The sequence below is a fragment of the Rhamphochromis longiceps genome, linkage group LG22 (genome assembly GCF_057381845.1).
Source record: "Rhamphochromis longiceps isolate RC_006_pf linkage group LG22, R_longiceps_female_GT1.1, whole genome shotgun sequence".
Taxonomy (NCBI): Eukaryota; Metazoa; Chordata; class Actinopteri; order Cichliformes; family Cichlidae; genus Rhamphochromis; species Rhamphochromis longiceps.
Genome location: NC_140577.1, coordinates 1,195,165 through 1,219,759, shown reverse-complemented (window position 1 = coordinate 1,219,759; position 24,595 = coordinate 1,195,165). Strand labels below are relative to the sequence as shown.

The following is a 24,595-nucleotide window of genomic DNA, read 5'->3' as shown; positions in this document are numbered from 1 at the left end:
CACGGCTACATGAATGGCCCTACTGACTGTGACCTACGCCGCCCACAACCCTCCATCGAGATGCCTACGTGAGTGATGTGTTGTTCTGAGGGAGGGGGTGAGCAGGTGCCCCCACCACAGCAGCCCTGAGTCTTGGAATTCATCTTCACACTGCGTCACAACAACAGACATCCACTCAGTTACAGCAGACACAGTAAAGGGACGAGACACACCCTTCAGCCTGCTGTTATGTGGCCTCTTTACACAGCCTGCACCTGGGGTCTCACCTGGTGTGGTAGAGCCCAGCCTCATGGATCTGGTGCTCTCAGTGAAGAACTGATGAAGAGGATTTTAGCTGCCAGTGCTTCTTCATCAATATCTGAATGAGTGACTGATCAGTGTGGTTTCTGACACACAGCTTTAAAAATACTCACTTCCACTGAACTCAGTGGACTCCGTGTTGTGACGTGTAAATGGCTTCTTGTCATGTTATTAATATCCTTTGGTTTCCGTGTGTATTTGTTCTTCCTGCAGCTCAGGTTAAAACCACAAGTTTCCAGCTGATACCACTTTGCATCCTCTGTGAGTCGTCAGTCCTTACGCTTGTTGATCTGTCTGCAGAGTAAGTAAGACAGAGTATCTGTTTCCAGTCAGCGACAACATAAAAATGTCCCCATTTAAATGTTAACATTGAAACATGTTCACAGACTATAAAAAGAGCATCTGTTACCTGTTACCCACAAACAAGTTTGTGTTTGTAAGGCAGGCTGTGTGGTTACGAGCAGCAGGAGGAAGAACAGACGTGTTCAGTTCCTGTTCTCAGATCACACAGGAACTGTTCAGACACTTCGCACTGTGTGAGGATGAAGGTGAACATCTTCTGCTGCCTGTTGGCCTGCACTCTGGGCTCTAATGTCGCTGCAGGTGAGACTCTTTCACTCTATTCACATTTACATATTTATAGTTTACATATGAGACTCAGATAATAAAAGCTGTGAAGTTCAGTGTGAGACTGTGTGCTTGGATAAAGGTGTGACCGCAGCTCAAAGTGTGCGACGCGTCACAATTTTTATCTCACTGACTGTAAATCTGTCATAAAATGATCCCTCAGTTATTTTACAGATGGACGAAGCCATTTTGTTCGGACTATAAAACGTTAGAAAAGACTGAGTGCTTCATACGACAGTTCAACCTCCAATCAGGAAATTAGTGTTTCCTGATTGGCGATCAGCAGGTGGTGGTTGTGGCTCGTTGGCCCAGTGTTTTGTGTTTGTGCACTTCTGAATCGTTGCTGTTTTCTTAGAGAGATTTATGAGATTTGTGCTTCCTAGTTTAGTCCTCTGGTGCTTTTGAGTTTGCTGATCAGGTCGTTCACTTCCCTCTGTGTTTCCTGTGGAAGTCAGTCTTGTCTCCATGGTTGTTTGCCTCTCTCTCTTCCTCACCTTCATCCATTTCCTCTCTGTGTTTCTCCTTTTTCTGCTCCATCCGTTCTGTTTCCGTGTTTCCCCTGAACAAAAACCACACAGAGCTACTTCCTGTTTTATTTTGATAGTCCTTGTCTCATGTGCATTGTGTTCACTTTTGCTTGCCCTGTCTCGCTGTGTCTGATTGGTTCCTGCTGTCCTCCCGTGTGTTTCCTTGATCACCCCTGACAGGACAGATGCCTTCCATTAGGCCTCTGTCCTAGTGTCCTCTCTGCCTGAGGACACTCCAGGGCCAAGCACAGCAGTGGGTGAGTTAAACGACGGCGATGGCGAAGCGTGTCAGCCACCTACGACAGGGAGGGAAAGAGATGATGAGCTGCTAGACCTGATCAGAGAGGACACGAGGCAGCTAAGAGAGGCTGAGGAGAGGAGAGCAGGGAGAGGATGGACAGACTGTGTTCACCTCTAGAAAGATTAGTTCCAAAATGAAGAAATTTATTTAGTTGAATATATTTGTGACATTGTTATGTGTTGCATCAGTTTAAAGGTTTTATGTTATTAATAAATTGATTCAAACAAACAGTAATTGTCACTGAGCTCATTTGATTTACAGGCATTTTTAACATGTATGAACATGACGCTAACTTTGAACTATATTACATGGATATTTATTTACTCAGAATGAAGTAAATAACAATAAAACCAGAATATTTGTAATACATCAACAATAATCAGGCCTGGGATCCTCCTGGTTAAACAAACTGGGACACTCAGGTTAACCCTGCAGGGTCTGGTTAAGGAAAAGGTGGAAAACAACATAAACAACTTTAGTAGAAAGTTATTATTTCATTTATTTTAAGTGAGCAAAGCATTATTCTAATTATCAAGCTTGAGTAAAATAAACTAATATGCTGTGAAAAGTCTTCAATGTGATTGATTACACTTCATCTGTGTAACTAAGCGCAAATAATCGTTTTCAGCTTTGTGACATTTTTACAGCCCATCACACACAGATAAGTTAACATGTGTCCACAGCATCTGAAGGTTTATGTGATTCTGAAAACTGTTTGTTTTTGCAGGTTTGACCCATGAAGGAGTTAAGGAGGGGACGCTGGTCACTCTGCCCTGTCCTCACTCTGTGGAGGGTGGAGTGAGGTGGAGCAGAGAGAGTGGAGGAAGCAGAGCTGACATACTTACAGCTGATGGAGACAAAACTACAAAACACATCAATGATCCACAGAAACGATACAGTTCACAGGCTGACGGGTCTCTGATGATCCTCAGAGCTGCTCCCTCAGACTCTGGCAGATACTTCTGTGACCATGAAGCAGCTGTGGAGCTGACAGTGATCCCATCAGGTAACATCATGTTTTTCTATTTTCTGTTTAAAATCCATCTCTGTTACTGGTGACATGCAAACATATTTTAAACACTTTGTCAGGTTAAATCGAATGTGTCTGTGAAGCATGAACTCCCATCATGCACCTCTCTGCATAACCACAGAGCTTTGACACCAGGAGCATAAATCCTTCATCAGTCTCTGATCGAGTGCAGCTGGATTCAGTCAGACGATATCAGACTATGAACGACTGCAGCAGAGAGCATCCTTCATCATCATCATCCATTTTCTTAACCGCTTCTTGTTGCTGTAACTTTAGTGCACAGCTTCCTGTTTAACAGTCTGCACGTTGGAAAGAATCACTTTAATGATAAATGTCATGAATTCTTCACAGGAACAACAATAGTGAGTGTTGCAGAGAGGAGCAGCATCACTCTGAACTGTTCTCATGATGTTGGAGGATCAGCTGTTCCCACGTGGAGACGAGACTCTGGAGAAATAAATGAAGGAAGGATTTCTGTTTCCACGGAGGACACAACATTACGTATAAGAGAAGCTGAGCCTGCTGACTCTGGACTGTACTACTGTGATGGAGAACCAGCTGCTTATCTGAATGTGACCAAAGGACAGAGATCTGACAGAGGTGAGACACACGAACCCAAAACACATTAAACTCCACGTTCAAAGAGCTAAACCTGCGGGGTCTGCAGCCACCAGCACATCACAGTTTACAGCTCAAAGAGGAGGAAGAGCAGAGAGCAGGATGAGTTTAGTTTAGACCCTCGAGTTTGATCAGTGCTGTCAATGACGTCACTGCGTTTGCTCCTGTATAACACGGCACTTTTAACAAATCCAGTACCCAGTCATCGTTTCCAAATCTCAAGATATTATCAAATGTTTTTGTTTCTTATTTATAGAAATTGTATTTTTTTGAAAACATGCATTTTATTTATTTATGGTACATATTTGGCTAAAATACACATGTGTAATTCTGTCAGTCTTTCTCATTTTCAGTGTATGAAATTAAATTCTCTGTTGTATTCTCAAGATAATAAAACAAGCGCAGCAACAACAACTACAACAGTTACTCATCAGCCAGCAGTGACATCTGCCCCGTCAGGTATGACTCCAACAAAGACATCAGTCAGCTTCACAGGTTTAAATGTGTAATTCTCAGTCAAACTTACATCAGCTCTGCTGTTTACAGTATAAATGACGTGTGTGTTTGAGGCATGATGCTCTGTAAGACAAGCTCAGCTGTTCTGAATTACATTAAAAAAACACTGTTGAAAAAAAGGAAGACTTTGAAAACGTGTCTGATCTCAATGGGAAAAACTATTGCTGCATATCTATAATATGAGCGAGGACGTGTTAGCAATGGAAGGATGCCACATCGTTGGTTGGACATGAACATTATAGACCTACAGAGGCTGAATTCAAAGACGCCTCGAGACACAGCAAAGCTTCCAGCTGTGGCACGTATTCAATGTGCCACAGCTGGAGAAGCTGGACTACCTGTGCAACCTGTGGAGGGTCCAGTATCACCCAGTGCTACCAGTAGAGACACTGACCTTAGCTGGATGTCAAACTGGTGAAAACACAGACAGAAAAGATGAGGAGGAAACGATGTCTGAGACTTTCAGCTGTAAAACTGTTCCTGTGTTGGAGGTCGTCTCATTGTTGCTCCTCTAAGTACACCTGCTGCTTACCTGTGCATCAACATCTGGCCTGATGCTACACTCTGAAGTGTTAATTAAGTTTTTGGAGCAGGGTTTATGATTTTAATAAATAGTATGTAGAGTCGATCATGTTTGTTTAATAATTGTATCAGATAATTATTCTTTTGCTTTTCCAGCCAACCATCACCTGTTTGACTTGGGGATCCGAGCCCTTGTGGTCTTCGTCTGCAGCCTTGTTCTCGTCATCATTTACTTTATTTGGAGACAAAAGTCCAAAAGACGAGGTGAGTAAAGTAAAAGGAGGTGCTGTGGTTTAGCTGACTTATGTATTTGTTTAGACGCTTTGTCCTGATCAGTCTCACATCTTTATTTCATGTTCAGCTGAAGTCTGGTTTACTTTCCTGCCTTCACTCTGTCTGCTAACTGCTAACACATTAGCCACCTGGGCTAGCACGGTTCAGCTAACAGCTCTGAATCTTGTTTCCAGCATGACATCACAACAGGCAGCATGTTTCACTGTCTTTAAGGAGGAGCTGACTCTGATCTGTCTGCAGGGCCTGACAAACAGCTCCACGTCTGTGATGAGACACCAGCTGGAGCAGAACTTCATCTTATAAATGGTGAGAGTGAAGCAGCTGAGCTCATCTAAACTTTCATCTCTGCTTCTGTTACACTCACAGTCTGAGTAACAGATTCCAGGAAGAAATAAACTGGTTAAATTATTCCTGCTGATAGTTAATCGTAATAATTAATTCTGTGTTCTTTCTCAGGAGCAGCGCCTGCATCAACATGCTGACAGCCCTGCAGGTAAATGTGGAGTTATTGGTTTGATGCTGCTGTTCATGAAAACAGACACTGGAGGGTTTATAAATAGTAAAAGATTAAATTGAACAAAACATAAGATCACAAGGAAAAAATGGATTTTATTTTTTTAATATATTCTTTAACACATAGAGAGTGAAGAAGAAACACCCAGTGCATCATGGGAATCCCCGGCAGCCTACGTCTATTGCAGCATAACTAAGGGAGGATTCAGGGTCACCTGGTCCAGCCCTAACTATATGCTTTAGCAAAAAGGAAAGTTTGAAGCCTAATCTTGAAAGTAGAGATAGTGTCTGTCTCCTGAATCCAAACTGGAAGCTGGTTCCACAGAAGAGGGGCCTGAAAACTGAAGGCTCTGCCTCCCATTCTACTTTTAAATACTCTAGGAACAACAAGTAGGCCTGCAGAGCGAGAGCCAAGTGCTCTGATAGGGTGATATGGTACTACAAGGTCATTAAGATAAGATGGGGCCTGATTATTTAAGACCTTGTATGTGAGGAGCAGGATTTTGAATTCTGGATTTAACAGGAAGCCAAAAAAGGAGAAACTTGCTCTCTTTCTCCTTGTTAATAATCTCTCTTGTTTAACAGCTGTTTCAGTTTTTGAGCAAATCAAATTCAGGACAAACAACACGAGCAGTTATTGATGAGTCTGAGTGCTGCAACCAAGAGAAAACCACTGAACTGTGAAGTCATTTATATGATCCTTACACACTCGTCTCACTTTTGCTTATGAATCACTGACAGTTTAAATCTGTGAATATCTTTGAAAATGTACCAGATGCAACAACGTCTCAGTATTTATGTTTGTGTTTTTATAAACTCCTCTAATCGACTGCAAAGTAAAGAGAGCTTCATGTGGAGCCGAGAAGGAAGAGAAACAAGGAAAGTTTGGACACACTCATCCTTTCATGTTTCTGTGTTTTTGCTACTCTGTACATTGTGGACACAAACTGAAGACATCAGATACACGAAGCAGGATATCTGGAATTATAAAGAAGATCAATCTAAACATGTTTTATATTTTAGATGCTTGAAGCCAGGTTGGTATCATGTCAGTCATCAGTGGGACTCAGTGATGACCCACCTACACCACACACCCTTTGCTGCTTCTGCTCTGTCATAAATATAGAAAATGACCTCATTTTATATCCTTTTGCACCATTTCAAAGCCCAGTGTATTCTGCCTGTGCTGACAGAGTGAAACGCTAAAGATATTTATTCTATGGAAAATCTTCATTTTTTTCTTTTGGTGTTTTATTGTTGTGTAAAATTAAAACGCTGAAGCAGCACCTGTGAGCTCGTCAGCAGCGCTCCTCCAGGTAGCAGCTGCTGTCAGCGTGACGATCCGGGGAAGACGTCGTTGGCTCTGATGAGTGTGTGCTCGTCTCTTTACTCTAATGTTGTTTCTCCTCCCTCTGTGCAGAGCTTCCCAGGATTTCCCTCCTGCCTGGGATGATCCTGACTGGGATGATCCTGACTGGGATGATCCTGACTGGGATGGTCCTGACTGGGATGGTCCTGCCTGAGCGTTGATGCTGCATGTCTGCTGCTCCCTGGAGCACAGCTTCTATTTCCACATTTGTATGACGCATGTTTTTAGTGAAGTCACTGTAAATAAAGGCTGACTGTGATTCCCCTGACTGTGAGTCCACTTCAGTGTACATGACATTATGATACCAATGATAGTTGACCAGACTGATAAAGCTGCTGATATCATGGAGGAAGGTAGATGTGTGGACGGGAAGCAAGGCTGACGCTGGAGATGGATGCTAGCTGTTCTTCCATGGTGCAGATAGAAATGGAGTAGGGGAAGCCTCGAAGGTGGAGCAGGTGAACAGTGTTGTGGAGGTCAGGAGGGGGTCAGACAGGATCATAGCGAGTGGTGATTGGAGCAGAGCTCTGACATCCAGGTGCAGGGAACAGAGGTGACGGAGGTGCTGGGTGGGCTTGGAGAGAGAAATGAAACTGTGATTGTGATGAAGGTGCACACAGGTGGGCTACATCTAACACAGGAAGGGGAAAGTGAAAGCTAGGAGACTGTAAGGTGGTGTCAGGGGAGGGTGTATACCTGCAGCATTTAATGGTAGGATGACTTTGAAGAAGAGGAGGTTGATAGCTAGGTGGTAGCTACAGCAAAGACAAAGGCTGACAGTCACCTTCATGTGACACTGAGAAAAGAGATTGTATCTGAGAGACGAGGAAGGATTATGGACCAGGAAGTTCAGAGGAGTAAGGAGGAAGTGAGGGCAGCCATGAAGAGGAGGAGGCAGCCGTCCACGTGACAAACCTGTGCAGGTATGGAGGTGTCTGAGAGAGAGGGCTGTTTAACCCGATTATTTAATGTGAGCTAGAGCGAGGAGGGATAAACTGATGAAGAACGACAGCTGTTGTTGAAGCTATGCTAAGAAGACGTGAGTTTGAATACCCAGGCCAACCATCCAAAGCAACTGCAGGAGAGACCAGCTGTGATGATGGGGAGACAGTGGCACTGACAGAGCGACAGGAGGCCGATGCTCAGATTTTTAGGGAGTCTGACGTGCTGGATTAAAAGAGTACATGAGAGAGTCGCCTCAGGTTAAGCTGTTTGGAGACAAAGTTAGAGAGGTTGGGTGGATTTTAACCCAAACTATGAGTCTGACCAAAGCAGCAGAAGATTTCGACCCCACCAGCCTCCTCATGCAGACTGTGTGTCATCCCTATCATCCCTCAGAGGCCAGTGTCACCGCTGCTGCTGCTCCGAATGATGAGGTCTGTGGTGCAGAATCACGAGACACAGGCAGCAGCTGACAAAGCAGCATCACGTTGAGCAGGAGACGACCCTTCAAAATAAAGCAGGAAGTGCAGTGGGACACAGGAGGAAATGCAGCCACACTCATCAATATGTGAAACAGTGACTGGTCTGAGTCCTTCAGCCTCACAGTTTGATTTCTGACACACACAGCTTTAAAAACACAAACCTGTTTGGTTTCCAGCACCAGGACCTCTGTGACCTCAGTGACCTCTGTGACCTCAGTGACCTCAGTGACCTCTGTGACCTCTGTGACGTCTGTGACCTCTGTGACGTCTGTGACCTCTGTGACGTCTGTGCTGTGGTTGTTTTCTTGCTGCAGTCCTGGATAAACCCACAGGGTTGCAGCTCTCTGCTTGTGTGTCATCCGTCTGACTCTTCTAAAGTTCACAGACAGCTGTTGTGAAATCGTTGTGTTGAATTTCCTCCTGCAGCAGCTCATCACTCTGCTCTCTCACGTTTACACTTTGAGAGTGTTAAACTCAGGGTCAGGCTCGGCTGTCGGGGTCGGACCCGAACGCAGGACTCAGACGTGAGACTCAAAAGCAGCTTTACAGCATAAAATCATTTTCATTGTTGGGCTCGACTACGAGAGCGTTGATGACTCCGGGTTTACAAAAATGCCACATTAAGCTTCTTGTGGATAAGATCTGTGCTCCCTCATGTTCCTGAGGTTTTTCTTCATCTCATCACTTCTGCTTCCCCACACTGTCACGCTCTGACATCATCACTCTGATCATCCACTCAGTCTCTGCTGCTCATCCTCTGACCGTCTTTCACCCCACACTTCACTCTCTTTCTCCTTTAAGACAACTCTCTTCTTATTGGCTGTCCCTCACAGACAGTCATTTAGTGCATGGGCGGGTCATATTATTAAGTATGTAAACGCAGCTGACCTTTGTATGTACACACAGCCCTCCTTCAGCCATCAGATTAGTGTCAGTGATCCCTGCCTCACTGGCTACATGATTTAAAACAATCCAAAGTTGTTATTTGATTATTATTTGATTATTCGCTGCGTGGTGAAAACTCACTGATGTAACTGATCTGGTTTCTACAGTAAGACAGGAGATCAGACGCCCCCACCACCCCCCACCCTGGAACCTTCTCCGCCTACGACGACATCGTCTTATATCTGCATCAGTTGATAACACAAAACTGTCAGAATGTAAATTACATCACATTCCAAACTATAAAAGGAGCATCTGTATTCATTAACCACAAGAAGTGAGCAGCAGGAAGAAGAACAGGCGTGTTCACAGAGGCCGAGTTCCTGTTCTCAGATCACACAGGAACTGTTCAGACACTTCGCACTGTGTGAGGATGAAGGTGAACATCTTCTGCTGCCTGTTGGCCTGCACTCTGGGCTCTAATGTCGCTGCAGGTGAGACTCTTTGAGCTTCTTCTGAGACTCGGATGATGTAGAGCGTCGTTATTCTTCCTGATTTCTATCAAAGTTTAATTTTATGAAACTTGATTTAAAAAATCAAAACATTGAGAAAGTCTCCAGTTATTTACATGAGGATAAACGTGTGATGTTACTGTGTGTCCACAGCATCTGAAGGTTTATGTGATTCTGAAAACTGTTTGTTTTTGCAGGTTTGACCCATGAAGGAGTTAAGGAGGGGACGCAGGTCACTCTGCCCTGTCCTCACTCTGTGGAGGGTGGAGTGAGGTGGAGCAGAGAGAGTGGAGGAAGCAGAGCTGACATACTTACAGCTGATGGAGACGGAGACAAAAAACACATCAATGATCCACAGAGACGATACAGTTCACAGGCTGACGGGGTTCTGATCGTCCTCAGAGCTGCTCCCTCAGACTCTGGCAGATACTTCTGTGACCATGAAGCAGCTGTGGAGCTGACAGTGATCCCATCAGGTAACATCAAACATTTTAACAGTTGACCTGTTTAAAAATCACGCGTCTTCCATAAAAAAACAATAACTGACTCAAACGAATTCAGTGAGAATGAAAAGCTGCATTTCAGACGTGTTTTTAACTTTAGTTGCAGCTTTGTTTTGTCACATGTGCTTCCTGTTACTGTCGATGAGTTTCTATAAAGTAATAACTGTAATGTTCTTCATGTGTAACCTCACATGCTGCAGTAACCAGTGAGCAGCTACATAATAATAAAAGTCTTATCTCTGCTCTCTGTAAACTCAAACCAGTGTTTATGAACTTCAGCTGATATGATCACACTGAAGCATTTTTGGGTTTTTGTGCAGTGACCGACTTTATGTTGACGATGTCATTCTGTCTTTGCTTTGACATCAAAAACCTAAAACGCCAGCAGAGATAACCGGTATCATCAGAGCGCAGACTTCCTGTTTGAAGTGGCGGCTCGGGCCAGCTTCACACAGCCTGTAGTAGCTGTGTGCTGCCACCAGGGGGCAGTGCGCAGATATACTGTGTGGACTCGTGTCTGTCTGTGCTGTTGTTGCTGCCTGAGCTCCAGTTTGATGGAAACAGATAAATAGAAATGGATGAAGTGAAACAGTGAAAACAATGAACGCTGTCGGCTGCAGCCCTCTCTGTGCTCCCTGTCCTCCTCTTTCCTGTTGACGTCCACCTTTAAACCAATCAGCACGTTGGAAAGAATCACTTTAATGATAAATGTCATGAATTCTTCACAGGAACAACAATAGTGAGTGTTGCAGAGAGGAGCAGCATCACTCTGAACTGTTCTCATGATGTTGGAGGATCAGCTGTTCCCACGTGGAGACGAGACTCTGGAGAAATAAATGAAGGAAGGATTTCTGTTTCCACGGAGGACACAACATTACGTATAAGAGAAGCTGAGCCTGCTGACTCTGGACTGTACTACTGTGATGGAGAACCAGCTGCTTATCTGAATGTGACCAAAGGACAGAGATCTGACAGAGGTGAGACACATGAACCCAAAAGTAACACAGAAATGTTTTTGTAGAGTTTCCTCTGTTTTCTGCCGCTCTCCACAACAGTCGCCGACCACCGGCTATCCCGCCATGTCGCTGCTGCAGTCTCTCATGCTCTACCTCTAGCCCCCTTCATCTGCCCCGCCAGGTCCTCTTATTGGCCTACGGTGGCCAAGGGCGAACCCTGATTGGTCACAGTCTTAACTGGCATGCCAGCTAAGACTTCCGGGAACACGTCAACAATATATACAATAAAAGCATGCAATGAAACTGTACGAATAAAACACTGTACATTATTAAAGATTAAAAACGATGAAACACAGCAACTCATGCACAAATGCTTAAAAACACAAAGTTAAAACATGTCAGCTTCACCGCGTGACATTAATCAGCATCAGTCAGACAGCATCCAATCATTGTTCACAAATCACAAGATGTTATGTGAAATTCTTCAGTTCAGTTTTTTACTTTGTTTGTATGTGGAGTTTGTTTTTAACCAACTCGTATATTTAAAGTTCAATCGTTGATTTTTAAGCTGTTATTTTTTATGTATCTACATTTTCTTTTTTCTGTACTTAAGATAATAAGACAACAAAAACAAAAACACCACCTACTGCTACAACTCATACAGCATCAGTAACAACTGCATCACCCCCCGATGCTCCATCAGGTATGATTGCATCAAAGAATCTAACGAGTGCAGTTGAACAGATTTAAATGTAAACATGTTCATCTCTTCTGGCCTGTAGCATAAATGACCTTTAGAGTGAGGTCTGATGTGTTTATATATTAAATATTACAGAGAGTCCATGTATGTGATGCATGATCCGTGTTCATCACTCTGACCTTGTCCAGCTTTTCCAGTGCAGAGTTTCCTGATAGGAACTGGTCTTCTTCTTCTCTCCATCCTCATCCTCATCACTGCCTGCTTCATGTGGAGATGCAGGTCCAGCAGACGAGGTGAGTAAAGAGAAACATGACCAGAATCTGTGGTTTACATGACTTATTCATTGGTTTAGACATGTTAGTCGCATCATTCTCACATATCTGCTGTGGTCCAGTTTAGCTTCCTTCACTCGGTTCTTTTGAAACATCTGTTAGTACGATGGTGGCTGTGAGCTGCGGTCTGTCTGTCAGCTCAAATGTCATGCTAACACATCACGCTAACACATCACGCTAACACGTCATGCTAACACATCATGCTAACACATCATATTAACACGTCATGCTAACACGTCATGCTAACACATCACGCTAACACGTCATGCTAACACATCATGCTAACACATCATAATACACGTCATGCTAACACATCATGCTAACACATCATAATAACACGTCATGCTAACACATCATGCTAACACATCATATTAACACGTCATGCTAACACATCATGCTAACACATCATAATGCACGTCATGCTAACACATCATGCTAACACATCATAATACACGTCATGCTAACACATCATGCTAACACATCATAATAACACGTCATGCTAACACATCATGCTAACACATCATAATAACACGTCATGCTAACACATCATGCTAACACATCATGCTAACACATTAGCCACCTGAGCTAATGCAGTTCAGTTAGCTGTGTTTTACTACTGCGTGTTCACCTCTGTGCACAGATTCCATTCGGTGAGTGAAGATGTGAATAAAGTAATAAAATAAAATAAATTAGCGTATGCTGTTAGCAGCTTAGCTAACAATAAAGCTAACACAAGTTCAAAGGTTACAGTTTCTTTTCTACAAATGAATCTTTAATCTTTCATTTTAAATGAGTACACAGCACTTATATAATATTACTGTTAACTCCAAACCTAAAATGATTTTATTCTGCCTCACTGTTGATTTTACATCCTGTGGACTTTATTCTGGTGCAAACAGACACCTTCGAGGTGAGAGCAGGTTGGTCACTGTAAGTATGTGAGGTGAAAGGTCAGCGGTCAGTATTTCCTAAACTCAGTTTAACAGCAAAAGCTTCCTAAGCAGCCACAGTCCAGTTTAGCTTCACTTTCATTATCACAGCTGGACGTCATCACAGGCAGCGTGTTTTAAACTTTAAAGCAGGAGCTGACTCTGATCTGTCTGCAGGGACTGACAAACAGCTCCACGTCTATGATGAGATACCAGCTGGAGCAGAACTTCATCTTATAAATGGTGAGAGTGAAGCAGCTGTGACTGAGGCTCATCATCGGAGCTGCTTGTAGTTTGATAGTCTGAATGAATCCAGTGTTTGTTCTCAGGAGCTCGCCTACGACCTGCACACTGCCTGATGGAGCAGCCACTTAAATTATTTCCCCTCCTGTTGTTTCCATCATTAGATGTTATGTAGATAATATTTTAAACTGAAAACTGCACTGAAATCTTGTAGCTGTGTTTCATATTATTATTTTTACTCTATCGTCGTCTTCTAGTTCATTCTGTAATTAAGCCGATTGAAGTTTGGATGTTTGGGTTGGCTGTAGCTCAGGCGGCAGAGCAGGTCCTCTGCTGATTGGGAGGTCGGTGGTTTGATCCCCAAAGTGCTGTATACGAATCGGTCCATTTGGATAACTTTCAAATTCTGAACCTCATCAACAGTAAAGCAGGAGAGTGATGTCTGCCAAACTCTTACTGAGACTTGTTGTTGACAGGAGGATCAAACCACAGTGATGCCACATACGACACCATCGCTGAGCTGCCACAGACTGGAAACGACACCAGTAACACCTGTGCTGCACTGAGCCTTCACAGTCACATGATTTAAGCAAACCTTCTGCTGACACTTCATCTCCTTCCACCTTCATGCTGCATCTAATCAAAATATTTCATTTACAGATTTTCCACATTCCTTGACTGCTTCCACTTTTCATGCTGGAAATAATAAAGGTAACTTTAATTCTTGCTTCTGATTTGGACGGGTACTAAAAGAGCCACACATGAGTTATTTTTGGATAACCCAAAATTATTTTGTGTGATCAAACTTTTGGATCTGGTGTCTTCTAAAGCTGAAAATGTTGATTTGTTGTGTGTAACAGCTTAAAACTGGACTGTTACTTGGATCTGATGAAGACTATTTGATAAACATTTTAACAGGAGGATCAGACCACAGTGATGCCACATACGACACCATCGCTGAGCTGCCACAGACTGGAAACACGACCGGTAACACCTGAGCTGCCATCACTATTTACAGTCCCATCTAAATGAGAGGTTCTGGTGATAAATTTAAATGTTTTTCTTTTCCTCCTGCAGATTCTCCATATTCTGTGATTGGTGCCACGTTTAGTGATGGAAATAAAAAAAAGGTCATTTTAACGATCAGCACCTCATTTTACACAAACTCATGGTGAACACGCCAAACCTGCACAGCTGTGTTTGTTACACACAACCCACTCAGACTGATGATGTTTATGATCCACAGGTTCTTCACAGCCTGTCAACAACACGTATGTCTTACTGAAGAAACCAAGAACCAGGCCGGACCGGTGTAGCTTCACCTGAATGTCCTGCTGTCAGGAACAGTCTGCACAGCACAGATGTTCATGGGAACATGTAACATGTAACATGCATATGTCGAGATTATTCTGAATTATTGTGAAACTGCAGCTGATGAAATCGACCCAGGAGGCTTTTGTTAGTGTGTCTGTCTTTAAACACTTACGCTAAAAAGCTTAAATAAATTCTGACCCAACTGTGCTGAGGTGCAGAGCTCATGGTCACACCCACCCACTCATCCAGCGCAGGGTGGCTGCGGTGGGGGGTGGAGCCTGAAATCTGTCCTCCGTCCATCGACGTGTTCGAGGTTCATGATTCATCGGTGGAAAATTGACAAAAAGCTAAAAGCTTTGATTCTTACAGTGTGCTGTAGTGTGTGTGTTTGACCTCTGACCTTTCCTCCAGTCAGTAGATTGATCTGAAGGTCAAAGTGATAAAAATCCTTTACAGACATGATTATAAAGACAAACGCTTGTAAGATAACTATTGTTGGCCTGAGAAAGTTTCTGAGTGCAGTTGATTCACTTCATGAACACATGAATAAAAGCTTTGATTTAAAGCGTTTTGGTATTAATGACGAAACATGTCACACGTCTGCTGCAGTCACATTTAAAACACTGATAATATTCACATTTAGATCAAGTAAACTTGGAAAACAGTAGATTTGTGTTGACTTTGTGTTTGTGTGCAGACGTGTCCGCTGAGCTTCACAGCTTCAGCTGTTGAAAGCACAGACGGCCCATCAGCTGCTCAGCTTCCTTCCTGTGTCACCGTCATCGGTCTGTTAATAACACATGAATGAACCTGGACAAACACACAAGCTATGTTACTCTGATTCAGGGCTTCTGCTGCTCTCGTCTCTTCCAGCTCCCTTACTTGTTTCTTAGTCTTTAGGTTTAGTTAATGTTCCTCGCCTGTGTTCCATGTTACATCCTCCACGCCGTGGAGGTGACAGCGTGGAGGTTTGTAGCTGTAAGATTCAGAATTGTGACCTCAGGACTTCATCTGTTTATAATCATCCAAGCAGACAGTGAGCGCAGCAGACACGTGTCACGTGTACGTGTTTCTGACATTTATCAGCACTGAGCGACGAACACGCTGAGCTGATGAGAAACATGCTGTGAGCCCACAGAGTGCTCATGTGAGCTGATGACTGCAGTCAGGATGAAGCTGGACGTGTGCTGCTGCCTGTTAGCAGCCGCTGCTCTGGGCTCTAACGTCGCTGCAGGTAAGGAGACTCGTAACTTTAAGAGACGTTCAGCTCAGCGACTCTGGACTGTACTCCTGTGCTGGCGGAGCAGCGGTTAATCTGGATGTGACCAAAGACCCGACTGACACGTCGCAGAAAGGTGCTGTGGCCGCTTTACAGAGCAAACATGATTGGCTGAGTCTTTAATGTCTCTAACAACGACATCTTATTTGAAAAAGTTGCCAAAATATGAATCTAGTTTCATTGTTTTGTCTCCTTTTTTGAAACCAGCAGATGTAAATGAAAGCATGTTTATTCTTTAACCCTTTAAGACCGACCACAGAACCAAGTCCGTCAGAGCTTATATTATATTTTTACATGCTGTGGAGCCATTTCAAGTTGCTATACATCAATACAACCATTATAGCCCAGATTTTAATAATATGTCTGCATTAAGTGCATAGTAATTACATAAATTGCAAAAAAAATTGAAAATCGTTTTTGTTTTTTTAACATATTTCTAGTGAGAGAAATTTAAGAGGCTTATCCCTCAAAACTGTAAATACAAAAACGTTGCACAAAATAGTTTCCCACCACAGGAAATTTATTTTAAGTGTCTTCATAGTTTTATTTTTGAAATACACCAATTTTTATATACTGCAGGAAAAATGAAAATACATATTATAGTGCAAATTTGCAAAAAAGTAGCATCTGCATCAAAATAAACTATTTCCAGCAGTGCAATATGAGTCCTCAGCATCCCAGAAACCACACAGAAAGTCACAAAGTCAAACATAACTTTTAAAAACACCAGTATAGGCTCATGAGGCCACGATGGTAAAAAACTACATTTCCGCAAAATGATGTCACTTCCGATTTCGGGCAGGTCATGGCGGACGTAGGAAGTGTTACAAACAGCTGATCGGATCGGCAAAGCGTGTTTCTGGAATATCATGTTTTTGTTGCTGCAAGTGCTTTGATGCAGTTTTTGCAAAGCTATATGTGGAAGGAAACTGTGACCGAGGACAAGCTGATGGCATCAGATGTAAGTACAACTCCTCCGGTTTCATATGCAAAAGAATCATATTGCTAGCTTATGTGGTTGCAGAGCTACCGGGATTTTAAAATAGTTACACAAAACAGAGCGTGCTGCTCCGACCGGCTCTAAAGGTATCAGGTACATCAGAAACAAGCTGAGCTGTGGCTGAGTCTGAGCAGAGCTCCTGGTTCTTTGGTGCTTTCAGGTGCGTCACGTTGATCTGAGCTGCGTTACTGTGTCTTCTTCCAGGGGCTCATTCTGAGCAGCAGCTGGTTCTGGGTGCTGTCGTCCCCCTCGTCTTCATCACGTGGAGATGTAGAAATAAAAGAAAAGGTGAACGAAGGAGACGAATTAGAAAACAGTTCAGTTTGTCACAGAAACCCTGCTGATCCTTCATCGCTGATCCTTCATCGCTGATCGTTGATCAGTGAAAGTGTTTGTGCTGAGAGACGCTGAAGACTGAAGCTTCACGTCTCTGTGTGATGAGACACACTTTAAACTGCTGCAGGTCTGAGTGCAGCGAGCTCAGGAAACCAGTTTAAGATGATGGGAGTTTTGAGGCAGGTGTCCTCACAGGGGACAAGTGACCTCAGTGTCATTTTTTCTGTCATCTTACGTTAAAGGAAGGAAATTACCCAGAAAACGTTACAGTGTGAACCTCTGTGAAGTTATTTATCTCCATGTGTGTCACACAGAGCCTAAAGTTGAGTCAATGAAATTCAGGCTTTTCCAGCATTTTTCTCACGTTTCCATGGAAAAAAGACAAAACTGTTGAGTGAACAAAAGCCTGTTTTTCCCTAAAGGTGGATCTCATCAGGACTCGCTCATCGATCATCCTCCGGCTCTGGGAAACACACCTGGTAAAGCCTCAGAGATATTTGAGGATATAATGAAATATTCACGTGTCTGCTGCAGCGCCTCGAGCCAACACGTGTGTTCACTGTGTGATCAAGCTGCACCGACAGCGAGCTGAGGGGATGTTTCCCTGCATTAGTCCGAGTCTGTGATGTTTTAAAGTGATTCCACTCTGCAGGTGATGATAACGTCACAGAGCCACAGGTGTTTTCTAACCTTCATCATGTGACTTTTCTCTAATTGCAGGAAATCCTCAGGATCAAACCTTCCACGCCTCCTGCTGCGAGCATGATGTCATCATGTTTACCTTTTGTTTGACTTTCACACAAACATTCAGAGGAACAAAGGTTAAAATCTCAGCTAGTCCTTCATCCGAGAGCTTCCAGCTGCTCATCAGATCCATGCGACACAGCAGACCTGCAGCGGGAGCACGCCTCTTTATTTTCCAGGCCGCTGACGCTCCCTGAGTCACTGAGGACGAGGAAGGAGAGGAAGAGCGGTGCAGAGACAGACAGGCTCGAGGCGCGTCGGCAGCTCTGCAGCTCCACGTTTGTTCCTGAACATGTTCTCCTGTCACGTTTGGTTCCTGCTCTCAGGTCTGATCGGCTGCACGGGAAACTCCACAGGTACGAAAACCTCCCGTTCTTCTGTCCTCGTCACACTTTCAGGGAACCGCGAGGAAACAATAATACAGTTGTTCTTATTTATAGGTTGCCTTTGTTGGGTTAAAGTTGGACGGTGCACGCCTCAGTTTACTTTTGTACAGTTGTTGTTTCCATTTTTGCAAACTTGATGTAATCAAACATGTTCTAGAAAAACATCTTTTTGTGTCAAATTCCCATAAAAACATTTTGATGGACTGAAATGACTCACATGCTGTTATGAAAGAGTCCATCGGAAGATGATTATTTCTTTATTGGTGCAAAATAAGTTAAAGATGAAAACGTCATAAATCCACAGTTCTTTATGCATGTTTACAGTCAGTGCGTGTAGATTTCCTCTGACACACGACATCGTTCACCGCCCTGCTCGACAAAACGCTGTCCAGCAAACATTTTGCAACGTTGTAAATTTAGACGCAGACGTTTCCATGAGATAAAAGAGGAAACACACTGAAGCCAGAGCATCAGCAGGGTGTGAGTGTCACACAGCTTCATCACATCATCTAAATATAGGAGACGGATCACTAAAGGAGAACCTGCACGAGACTGTATATAAAAGATGACCACAGCAACATTTGAGCCTTTGCCCTGTTTTTACGTTTGACGTTTAAAGTGTCGTGGGCGTCGTCATCTTCACGTCTTTCAGGCAGAAGTTACCAAAGCAAACGGCCTCTATGAGAAAGTCTTTTATTAACCTCACAGTAAACCATGTTAAGCCTTAATGCAGCTTAACCAGGTGAGCTCACCTGTGTGCTGCATTGGTTCAGCCACGTTAGAGGACCTGTGGCTGTATTTAAAGCACATTTGTACTGCTTGAGTTCGACAGTTTCAGATGTGTGACCCCGTCCTCTGCCCCAGCAGCGATCTGGTTTTCGGTCCCTGAGAATCACCACGTCTGTCTGCCGTGCGGCAGCTCTGGCAGCTCAGACGTGATCTGGACTCGGCAGGATCAGGAGGTCCTGGTGACCCGACGGGGCGGCTACAAGACCAACAAGGACTGCCGGCGCTACCGCCTCATGGTTAATGGCGACCTCTGCGTCCAGCATCTGAAGGAGTCGGATCATGGAAGATACCGCTGTAACCAGCAGCTGGTGGCTGAGCTGCAGGTGCTGACAGGTATGCTGGGGGTGGAGCCACCAGGGTGGGTGGGTTGGGGGTGGGAAACAAATAATAAATGCAGGGAAAGACGAGGAACAGGGAAAAGCTTTACGACAGCCTGGCCGCCCTGACTCTGCCACACGCTGTAATCTCCTGGTCATTAATAATCGAACTGAGTTTCCTCTCATGTGATCCTGATCAGGTTCAAATCAGTTTGATGTTTGAAGCCTCGCAGCGACAAAATAATAAATCACCTCAAAACCGTCCAATCAAACGTAACGAGCCTGTTTTCAAATGTAAGGAGCAGAAAGTACGAATATTTGTTTCAACATGTAGCGAATAAAAGTTAAAAGTATAAAAGAAACTACTCGAGTCAAACACAGGAACCTGAAAACTCTACTAGTACAGTAGCAAAGTATTTGTACTTGTTCCCGCTGGAGTAGCAGCCGGCTGGGAGCCAATGACAGAGACAAGTTACACAATACAAATCGCTCCGTCTGCACACAGCAGGCAGATGCATGTGTGGCAAACACTCCTGTGAACTGAGCGCTCACTTCTTCATCAGCTCTGCAGTGCAGAAATGTCTGCTTATCGCTGACGCAGCTTCTCCAAAGTAAGGAACTGAGTATGAAACCTAACGTCTGCACTCACACAGTCACCAGCTCTTCAGGCTGAAGAATCGATGACAGCACGAAGTGCCCTCACACTGATGCAGGCACATTAAAACCACACAGAGGCTCAAAGGAAGCCAGCGGTTTGAAGAAGGACGTGTCGAAATGATCAGTTTTCTATGTAAAAGAGAAGTGGATGGCACGGAGGCACAGAGTGGGAGTGATGTGAAAAGAAACATTTCCACTGTTTAAATTTGTCTCACACACGCCTCCAGAAAGATGACTGGATATTAAAGTGGAAACGATAAAAACAGGAAATGTGTGGCCTAAATATGAAACTGAGCGAGCAGAAACAGCCGGCTTATCTCTGCAGAGCAGCTCGTCATTATCACACCATCTTTTAATAGGTCACTGAGTCTGTTTGCGTGTGATTGCATGCTACAATCGGTGACTGACCACGAGCTTTAGCAACTCTGCGGTGAAGCATTCACACGCCATGGCGTGTGTGAGGAGCTGCGCTGCTCATCCTCAGGTCTGTGAGCTCAACACCTCCAGCATGAGCACAGCTGCAGGGAGGGGGACGAGTCCGCTTTAGTTTGCAGAGGCTGCAACCAGCAGACGCCACAGCAGCGTCCTCTCCAACAAAAGCCTGCACCTCACGCAGAGGGCACCACAGCGACGCACAAGCACCACGACAACGTCACTGCAGAATAAAGTCGACACAGGAAGCACAGATCCAGCAAGAAGCCGTGAACAATATAATCATGGATTGCATTTATATATATAGCGCTTTACTATTCATTCACACACTGGTGGAGGCAGCTACGGTTGTAGCCACAGCTGCCCTGGCAGACTGACAGAAGCCAACACCAGTAGGCGGTAGGTAAAGTGTCTTGCCCAAGGACACAACGACCAGGTTGTGATCCCGGGGATCGAACCGGCAACCTACAGATGCGCTGCCCAACCCCCTGTCCCTACGGCCGCCTGTCAATATCACAGCCACTCAAGTACAGAAGGTCAGCAGTGACAGCGCGAATGTCTCTGCGTCTTCTCCTCAGGTCGGGACTACACGGTGTCCGCGGGCCGGACGCTGCTGCTCCCCTGCAGCGGCTCCTCCAAACCCAAACAGAGGTGGTTCCAGCAGAGGGAGGGCGAGAGGCGGGAGGCTGTCCTCACCAAGTACAGAAACGGTACGGTGAAACCAGAAAGGGGCGGCGGCCGGCTGAGCTTCACCAACGACGCCCTGCAGATCCAGGACCTGCAGCCAGAGGACGCTGGAGAGTACGTCTGCAACGGGCTGCTGCAGGCCAGAGTCACGGTCCTCGCAGGTGGGTCGGTCCAGCCTGGACTCACCTGCTGCTTTCACGTTGTCTGTAGTTTACACGTGTTCATGTTTTGTGTATTTACAGGTTGTTTCATGAGCTTTGTATTCATGTTTGTGTGAACCAGGATTTAAACATAGAAACTGTTTGCATTCCCAGCACACGCAGAGACGAGCAGCCAGCCTCCGTCCACCAGCACACCTCCATCACCTGCAGTGGTGACAGCCGGTAACACCACACACATCATCATACATCCACACTCAAACACGTAACAGCTGTGAAACAGCGCTGCTGTCTGCAATCATACCGTACATGGATTTACCAAACCTGCCCGTGTGCTGCGCTACAAATGGATCTACGTCATACTTCCTTAAATCTGTCTGTGCCTGCAAATGTTGTCTTTATTTAGTTGTGTGAAATATAATTGACCACAATCGTAATCCTCAAATGAGATGTCTTTGTTTATTGGATGCAAACTTTCACATGACCTTTGACATTTAAACGTTGTGAGTGTGCGACCAGTGTGGGTGTGTGCGTCCTCTCGCTCTGTTTATTAGAAGTGGGAGAAATAAAGAAGAAGAGCAACATGAGACCTGAGAACGGTCAGTCCGGTTAGGAATCGCGTTTGTAGTTTTCTGCCAGATGTGTCGCGTGTTCATGAACCAGATGTTGTGTGCGCTCTCAGTTCTGCTGCTGGTTGCTGTCGTCAGCGTGGGGTTGATGATCATCTTCTTAGCTGCTGTCTGTGTGTTGCTGACCAGCATGAAGTGCAGGAGGAGGAAACGCAGAGCTGCAGGTGAACGTTTGGATTTAAGTTCCTGGGTTTGTCAGGGTGCGTGCAGACGGATGCTGCTAGAAGCAACCCTGCCTGAGACTATGACACGCTGCGCCACCTTCTGGCACAGACTGGGATTACACAGAGTGCGAGTGAATTCAGTGAAAGAGTAAATGATTTGAAATGTGATTTAAAAAAAGAAGAAACTATGATTTTGGGGGACATGAGAAAGTTTTTATCATCAAAGGTTTTTTAATGAATTCATTTATTTATGTAGAATATTTGATTAAAAATATTTATATTTGACATCTTCAGATTATTCACCTTCACTGCTTCAGTTTTTCATACTGAACTTTTTTCATGCATCATTATCAGTATTTAATTGTTATTTATTATTCAGTGATGTTTATATTTCAGGCAGTCTGAAGCGTGTTGGCTGATTCATTTATGTTTAAAAGGATTTTATTGACGAGAGAGCTGACCGATTCTTTTTTGCAGCTTCAGATAAACAAAACTTTGTGTTTAAAACATGAATCCGCACATGCAAAAATATGGATGTTGCTATGGTAACAGAATCCAGTATTAGAGTCAGCGTGTTTTCTGATGATGCTGCGCTCTTCATCTCTCCATGCAGCAGCACCGACACGTGAAGACACAGAGCTGCAGCCGTGGACGGCGTCCAGCGCACCGACAGGTAACCTCACCAGGTGTTCGATGTCCTCACGTCAGTCTACGAGGGATTAAAACGGTGTGTCTGTCTGCAGAGGGTGAGGACTTAGAGACCCCGCCCCTCTGTGGGGAGACGATCCACTACGCCTCTCTGGGCCGACAGAACTGGAGAGAGAGACCCAGCAGGAGTCCGCCGGAGCAGAGCCACCACAGCGTCATCTACTCCTCTGTCGTCAGCAGACCTGCAGCGAGAGCTGAGCACAAACTCTGAAAGTCTGAGTGTACGGTCGTGTGACGGGAAGCTTAGTTTCACCTGTGACACAAGCTGTTAAAATCCTGTCAGTCAGTTTGGTTTCATGTTTCACTCTCTGCTTCAGCAGCACAGCTGCTTTCACTGAGTCTTTACATGTTACAGCGAGGACTCGTTCACAGGCGTCCACATGTGGAGCGTCACATCTGGACCGGCGGCCATCAGGACAGATCGTGGTGTCAGAATCAGTTTATTAGTAACAGACAAAGTGTGGAACCTGTTCATGGAAGCAGCACAGCAAACATATTTACAGCAGCAATATTCAGACACAGACATAAAGATTTGAAACTGACCCGAGGGAACTATTCACACACATGGGTAAAAAAGGATTTTCTTTAGTTTAGTAATTATCTGCTGTGGCAGATTTACATTCATGGCTGTTACTTTATTAACAGAAATGTTTTACAAACATTTTGCTTTCATTGCAACTTTCTGGATATTTAACATTTTAAGTTTTTCTGCTCACTGAAAAATAAATCTTATCTGTTTACACAAACAAATAAACTAAAATCTAGATTTTGAAATCTAATCACATATTTTCACAGTTTTATTAATTTAAAAAATTCATTTACGCTCATTTAAAGTGCTTCTATCTGTGGTCATGTGATGCCTTTGAGTTCTTGCACATGTTCACTGTTGAGTACAGGACCTTCTCTTCAGCCAATCCGGTTCCTCTCCTGGTGGTGGGGCGGGGCTTGTCTGGATGCTTCAGGCTGGAATAATGCAAAGACTCTTCCTGCAGAGACACAAAGAGTAAAAAATCTGATTAAACTGCAGGTCATCATGCTGCAGGTTCATGTGTGAGGTCTCTACATCTGGCTTCCCTGCACTGCGTGGTGCTCAGCACAGGCCTGTGAATCCTCTGAATCTCAGCGTTCAGCTGTGCTGAAGATAAAAGCTGCCAAATATTTATGTTCATGTTTCAGTGAAAGCACCTTTTCAGATTTTACTGGCAAAACATAAAGAAACGAGGGTTGGTTCAAGACTTTTGCACAGTGCTGTGCTGCATGTGGAGCTTGTTTTTAGAAGCAGTAATAAAACAGAACCTGTTTGAAACTCACACACTGAGAGATTCACTCACTTTAATTATTTGCTCGTAAAGGAGGAAACATGATTTTTAAAGATTGTTCGTGTGACTGTTCGTGACCTTCCACTGACCTCTGTGACCCGGTGATCGTCGTCCCGTCTCCGTGGGTTACAGCAGGAGCAAACAGACGGTTTACCTGCAGAGGAAACGAGACATGGGACAGGTGAGGGAGACGAAGCTGACTCAGAGTGACATCAGAACGTGATGTACACCCACATCAGAGCTCAGCACAGACAGCAGCATCATTGACTCATTGATTTTATCCTGTTCCACTCGTGTCACACATGACCAGCTCCTGTACTTTGATTGGCTCCGGTTCATCAAATCGAACCATGTGACTCCCTGCTGACACCCACAGGTGACCTGCAGAGGTGACAGACTTCCATGCGTGACTTCATCCTCCAGCATGACCCCCACAGTCGTGTACTGTGCCAAAATCAGACTCAGCACAAGGGGGCGCTATAGCTGCCCTCACATCAAACAATGACTTTGTCATGATACCGCAGACAGAGACAACTATTTATTACTGTGACAACACAACAACTCGTGATGAGTTTCAG

The 24,595-nt window shown here is 44.4% G+C and overlaps 5 protein-coding genes across 6 annotated transcripts in view; 4 read left to right on the top strand and 1 right to left on the bottom strand.

Annotated features, from left to right (window-relative positions):
* Positions 1–832: 832 nt before the first annotated feature.
* Positions 833–6,710, top strand: LOC146643031 (hemicentin-2-like). Its single transcript, XM_085396888.1, has 6 exons — positions 833–903; positions 2,483–2,761; positions 3,137–3,394; positions 4,949–5,041; positions 5,192–5,228; positions 6,669–6,710. Exons 1-5 carry the CDS (start codon positions 843–845, stop codon positions 5,215–5,217), a joined length of 717 nt encoding a protein of 238 aa, XP_085253014.1. The 5' UTR covers positions 833–842; the 3' UTR covers positions 5,218–5,228; positions 6,669–6,710.
* Positions 6,711–9,345: 2,635 nt separating this feature from the next.
* On the top strand, positions 9,346–17,968 carry LOC146643030 (uncharacterized). The gene is made up of 15 exons (XM_085396887.1): positions 9,346–9,417; positions 9,633–9,911; positions 10,667–10,915; positions 11,508–11,597; positions 11,783–11,887; positions 13,033–13,098; positions 13,575–13,652; positions 13,759–13,809; positions 14,017–14,085; positions 14,176–14,228; positions 15,110–15,197; positions 15,551–15,646; positions 16,896–16,979; positions 17,450–17,506; positions 17,748–17,968. The coding sequence occupies exons 1-15, from the start codon at positions 9,357–9,359 to the stop codon at positions 17,966–17,968; spliced, it is 1,647 nt and encodes a 548-aa protein (XP_085253013.1). The 5' UTR covers positions 9,346–9,356.
* A 54-nt stretch (positions 17,969–18,022) lies between these two features.
* LOC146643029 (uncharacterized) lies at positions 18,023–23,997 on the top strand. Its single transcript, XM_085396377.1, has 8 exons — positions 18,023–18,127; positions 19,022–19,279; positions 20,931–21,200; positions 21,354–21,422; positions 21,752–21,796; positions 21,880–21,990; positions 22,604–22,663; positions 22,734–23,997. The coding sequence occupies exons 1-8, from the start codon at positions 18,064–18,066 to the stop codon at positions 22,907–22,909; spliced, it is 1,053 nt and encodes a 350-aa protein (XP_085252503.1). The 5' UTR covers positions 18,023–18,063; the 3' UTR covers positions 22,910–23,997.
* Positions 23,477–24,595, bottom strand: part of LOC146643027 (uncharacterized) — a 9,726-nt gene continuing 8,607 nt past the window's right edge. For both annotated transcript variants that reach the window (XM_085396375.1, XM_085396376.1), the window contains exons 4-5: positions 24,107–24,171; positions 23,477–23,684 (exon numbers count right to left, since the gene is read on the bottom strand). In XM_085396375.1, coding sequence (XP_085252501.1) covers positions 23,538–23,684; positions 24,107–24,171 — 212 coding nt within the window. In that variant the 3' untranslated portion in view covers positions 23,477–23,537. The remainder of the gene's footprint in view (positions 23,685–24,106; positions 24,172–24,595) is intronic.
* Positions 24,127–24,595, top strand: part of LOC146643028 (uncharacterized) — a 3,834-nt gene continuing 3,365 nt past the window's right edge. The window contains exon 1 of the mRNA XM_085396374.1: positions 24,127–24,595. This exon is cut by the window's right edge and continues 575 nt beyond it. The gene's annotated coding sequence lies outside the window, so the exon portion shown is untranslated.

What these genes read in the sequence shown, in the direction of transcription:
- LOC146643031 (XM_085396888.1), top strand. Translation starts at nt 843, where the DNA reads ATGAAGGTGAACATCTTCTGCTGCCTGTTGGCCTGCACTCTGGGCTCT. An exon ending in GGGCTCTAATGTCGCTGCAG is followed by an intron (nt 904 to 2,482) that starts GTGAGACTCTTT and finishes TTGTTTTTGCAG; the next exon opens with GTTTGACCCATGAAGGAGTT. An exon ending in AGAACTTCATCTTATAAATG is followed by an intron (nt 5,042 to 5,191) that starts GTGAGAGTGAAG and finishes GTTCTTTCTCAG; the next exon opens with GAGCAGCGCCTGCATCAACA.
- LOC146643030 (XM_085396887.1), top strand. Translation starts at nt 9,357, where the DNA reads ATGAAGGTGAACATCTTCTGCTGCCTGTTGGCCTGCACTCTGGGCTCT. An exon ending in AGAACTTCATCTTATAAATG is followed by an intron (nt 13,099 to 13,574) that starts GTGAGAGTGAAG and finishes TGTTGTTGACAG; the next exon opens with GAGGATCAAACCACAGTGAT. An exon ending in AAACGACACCAGTAACACCT is followed by an intron (nt 13,653 to 13,758) that starts GTGCTGCACTGA and finishes TTTCATTTACAG; the next exon opens with ATTTTCCACATTCCTTGACT.
- LOC146643029 (XM_085396377.1), top strand. Translation starts at nt 18,064, where the DNA reads ATGTTCTCCTGTCACGTTTGGTTCCTGCTCTCAGGTCTGATCGGCTGC. An exon ending in CTGCACGGGAAACTCCACAG is followed by an intron (nt 18,128 to 19,021) that starts GTACGAAAACCT and finishes CCTCTGCCCCAG; the next exon opens with CAGCGATCTGGTTTTCGGTC. An exon ending in CAGAGTCACGGTCCTCGCAG is followed by an intron (nt 21,201 to 21,353) that starts GTGGGTCGGTCC and finishes TTGCATTCCCAG; the next exon opens with CACACGCAGAGACGAGCAGC.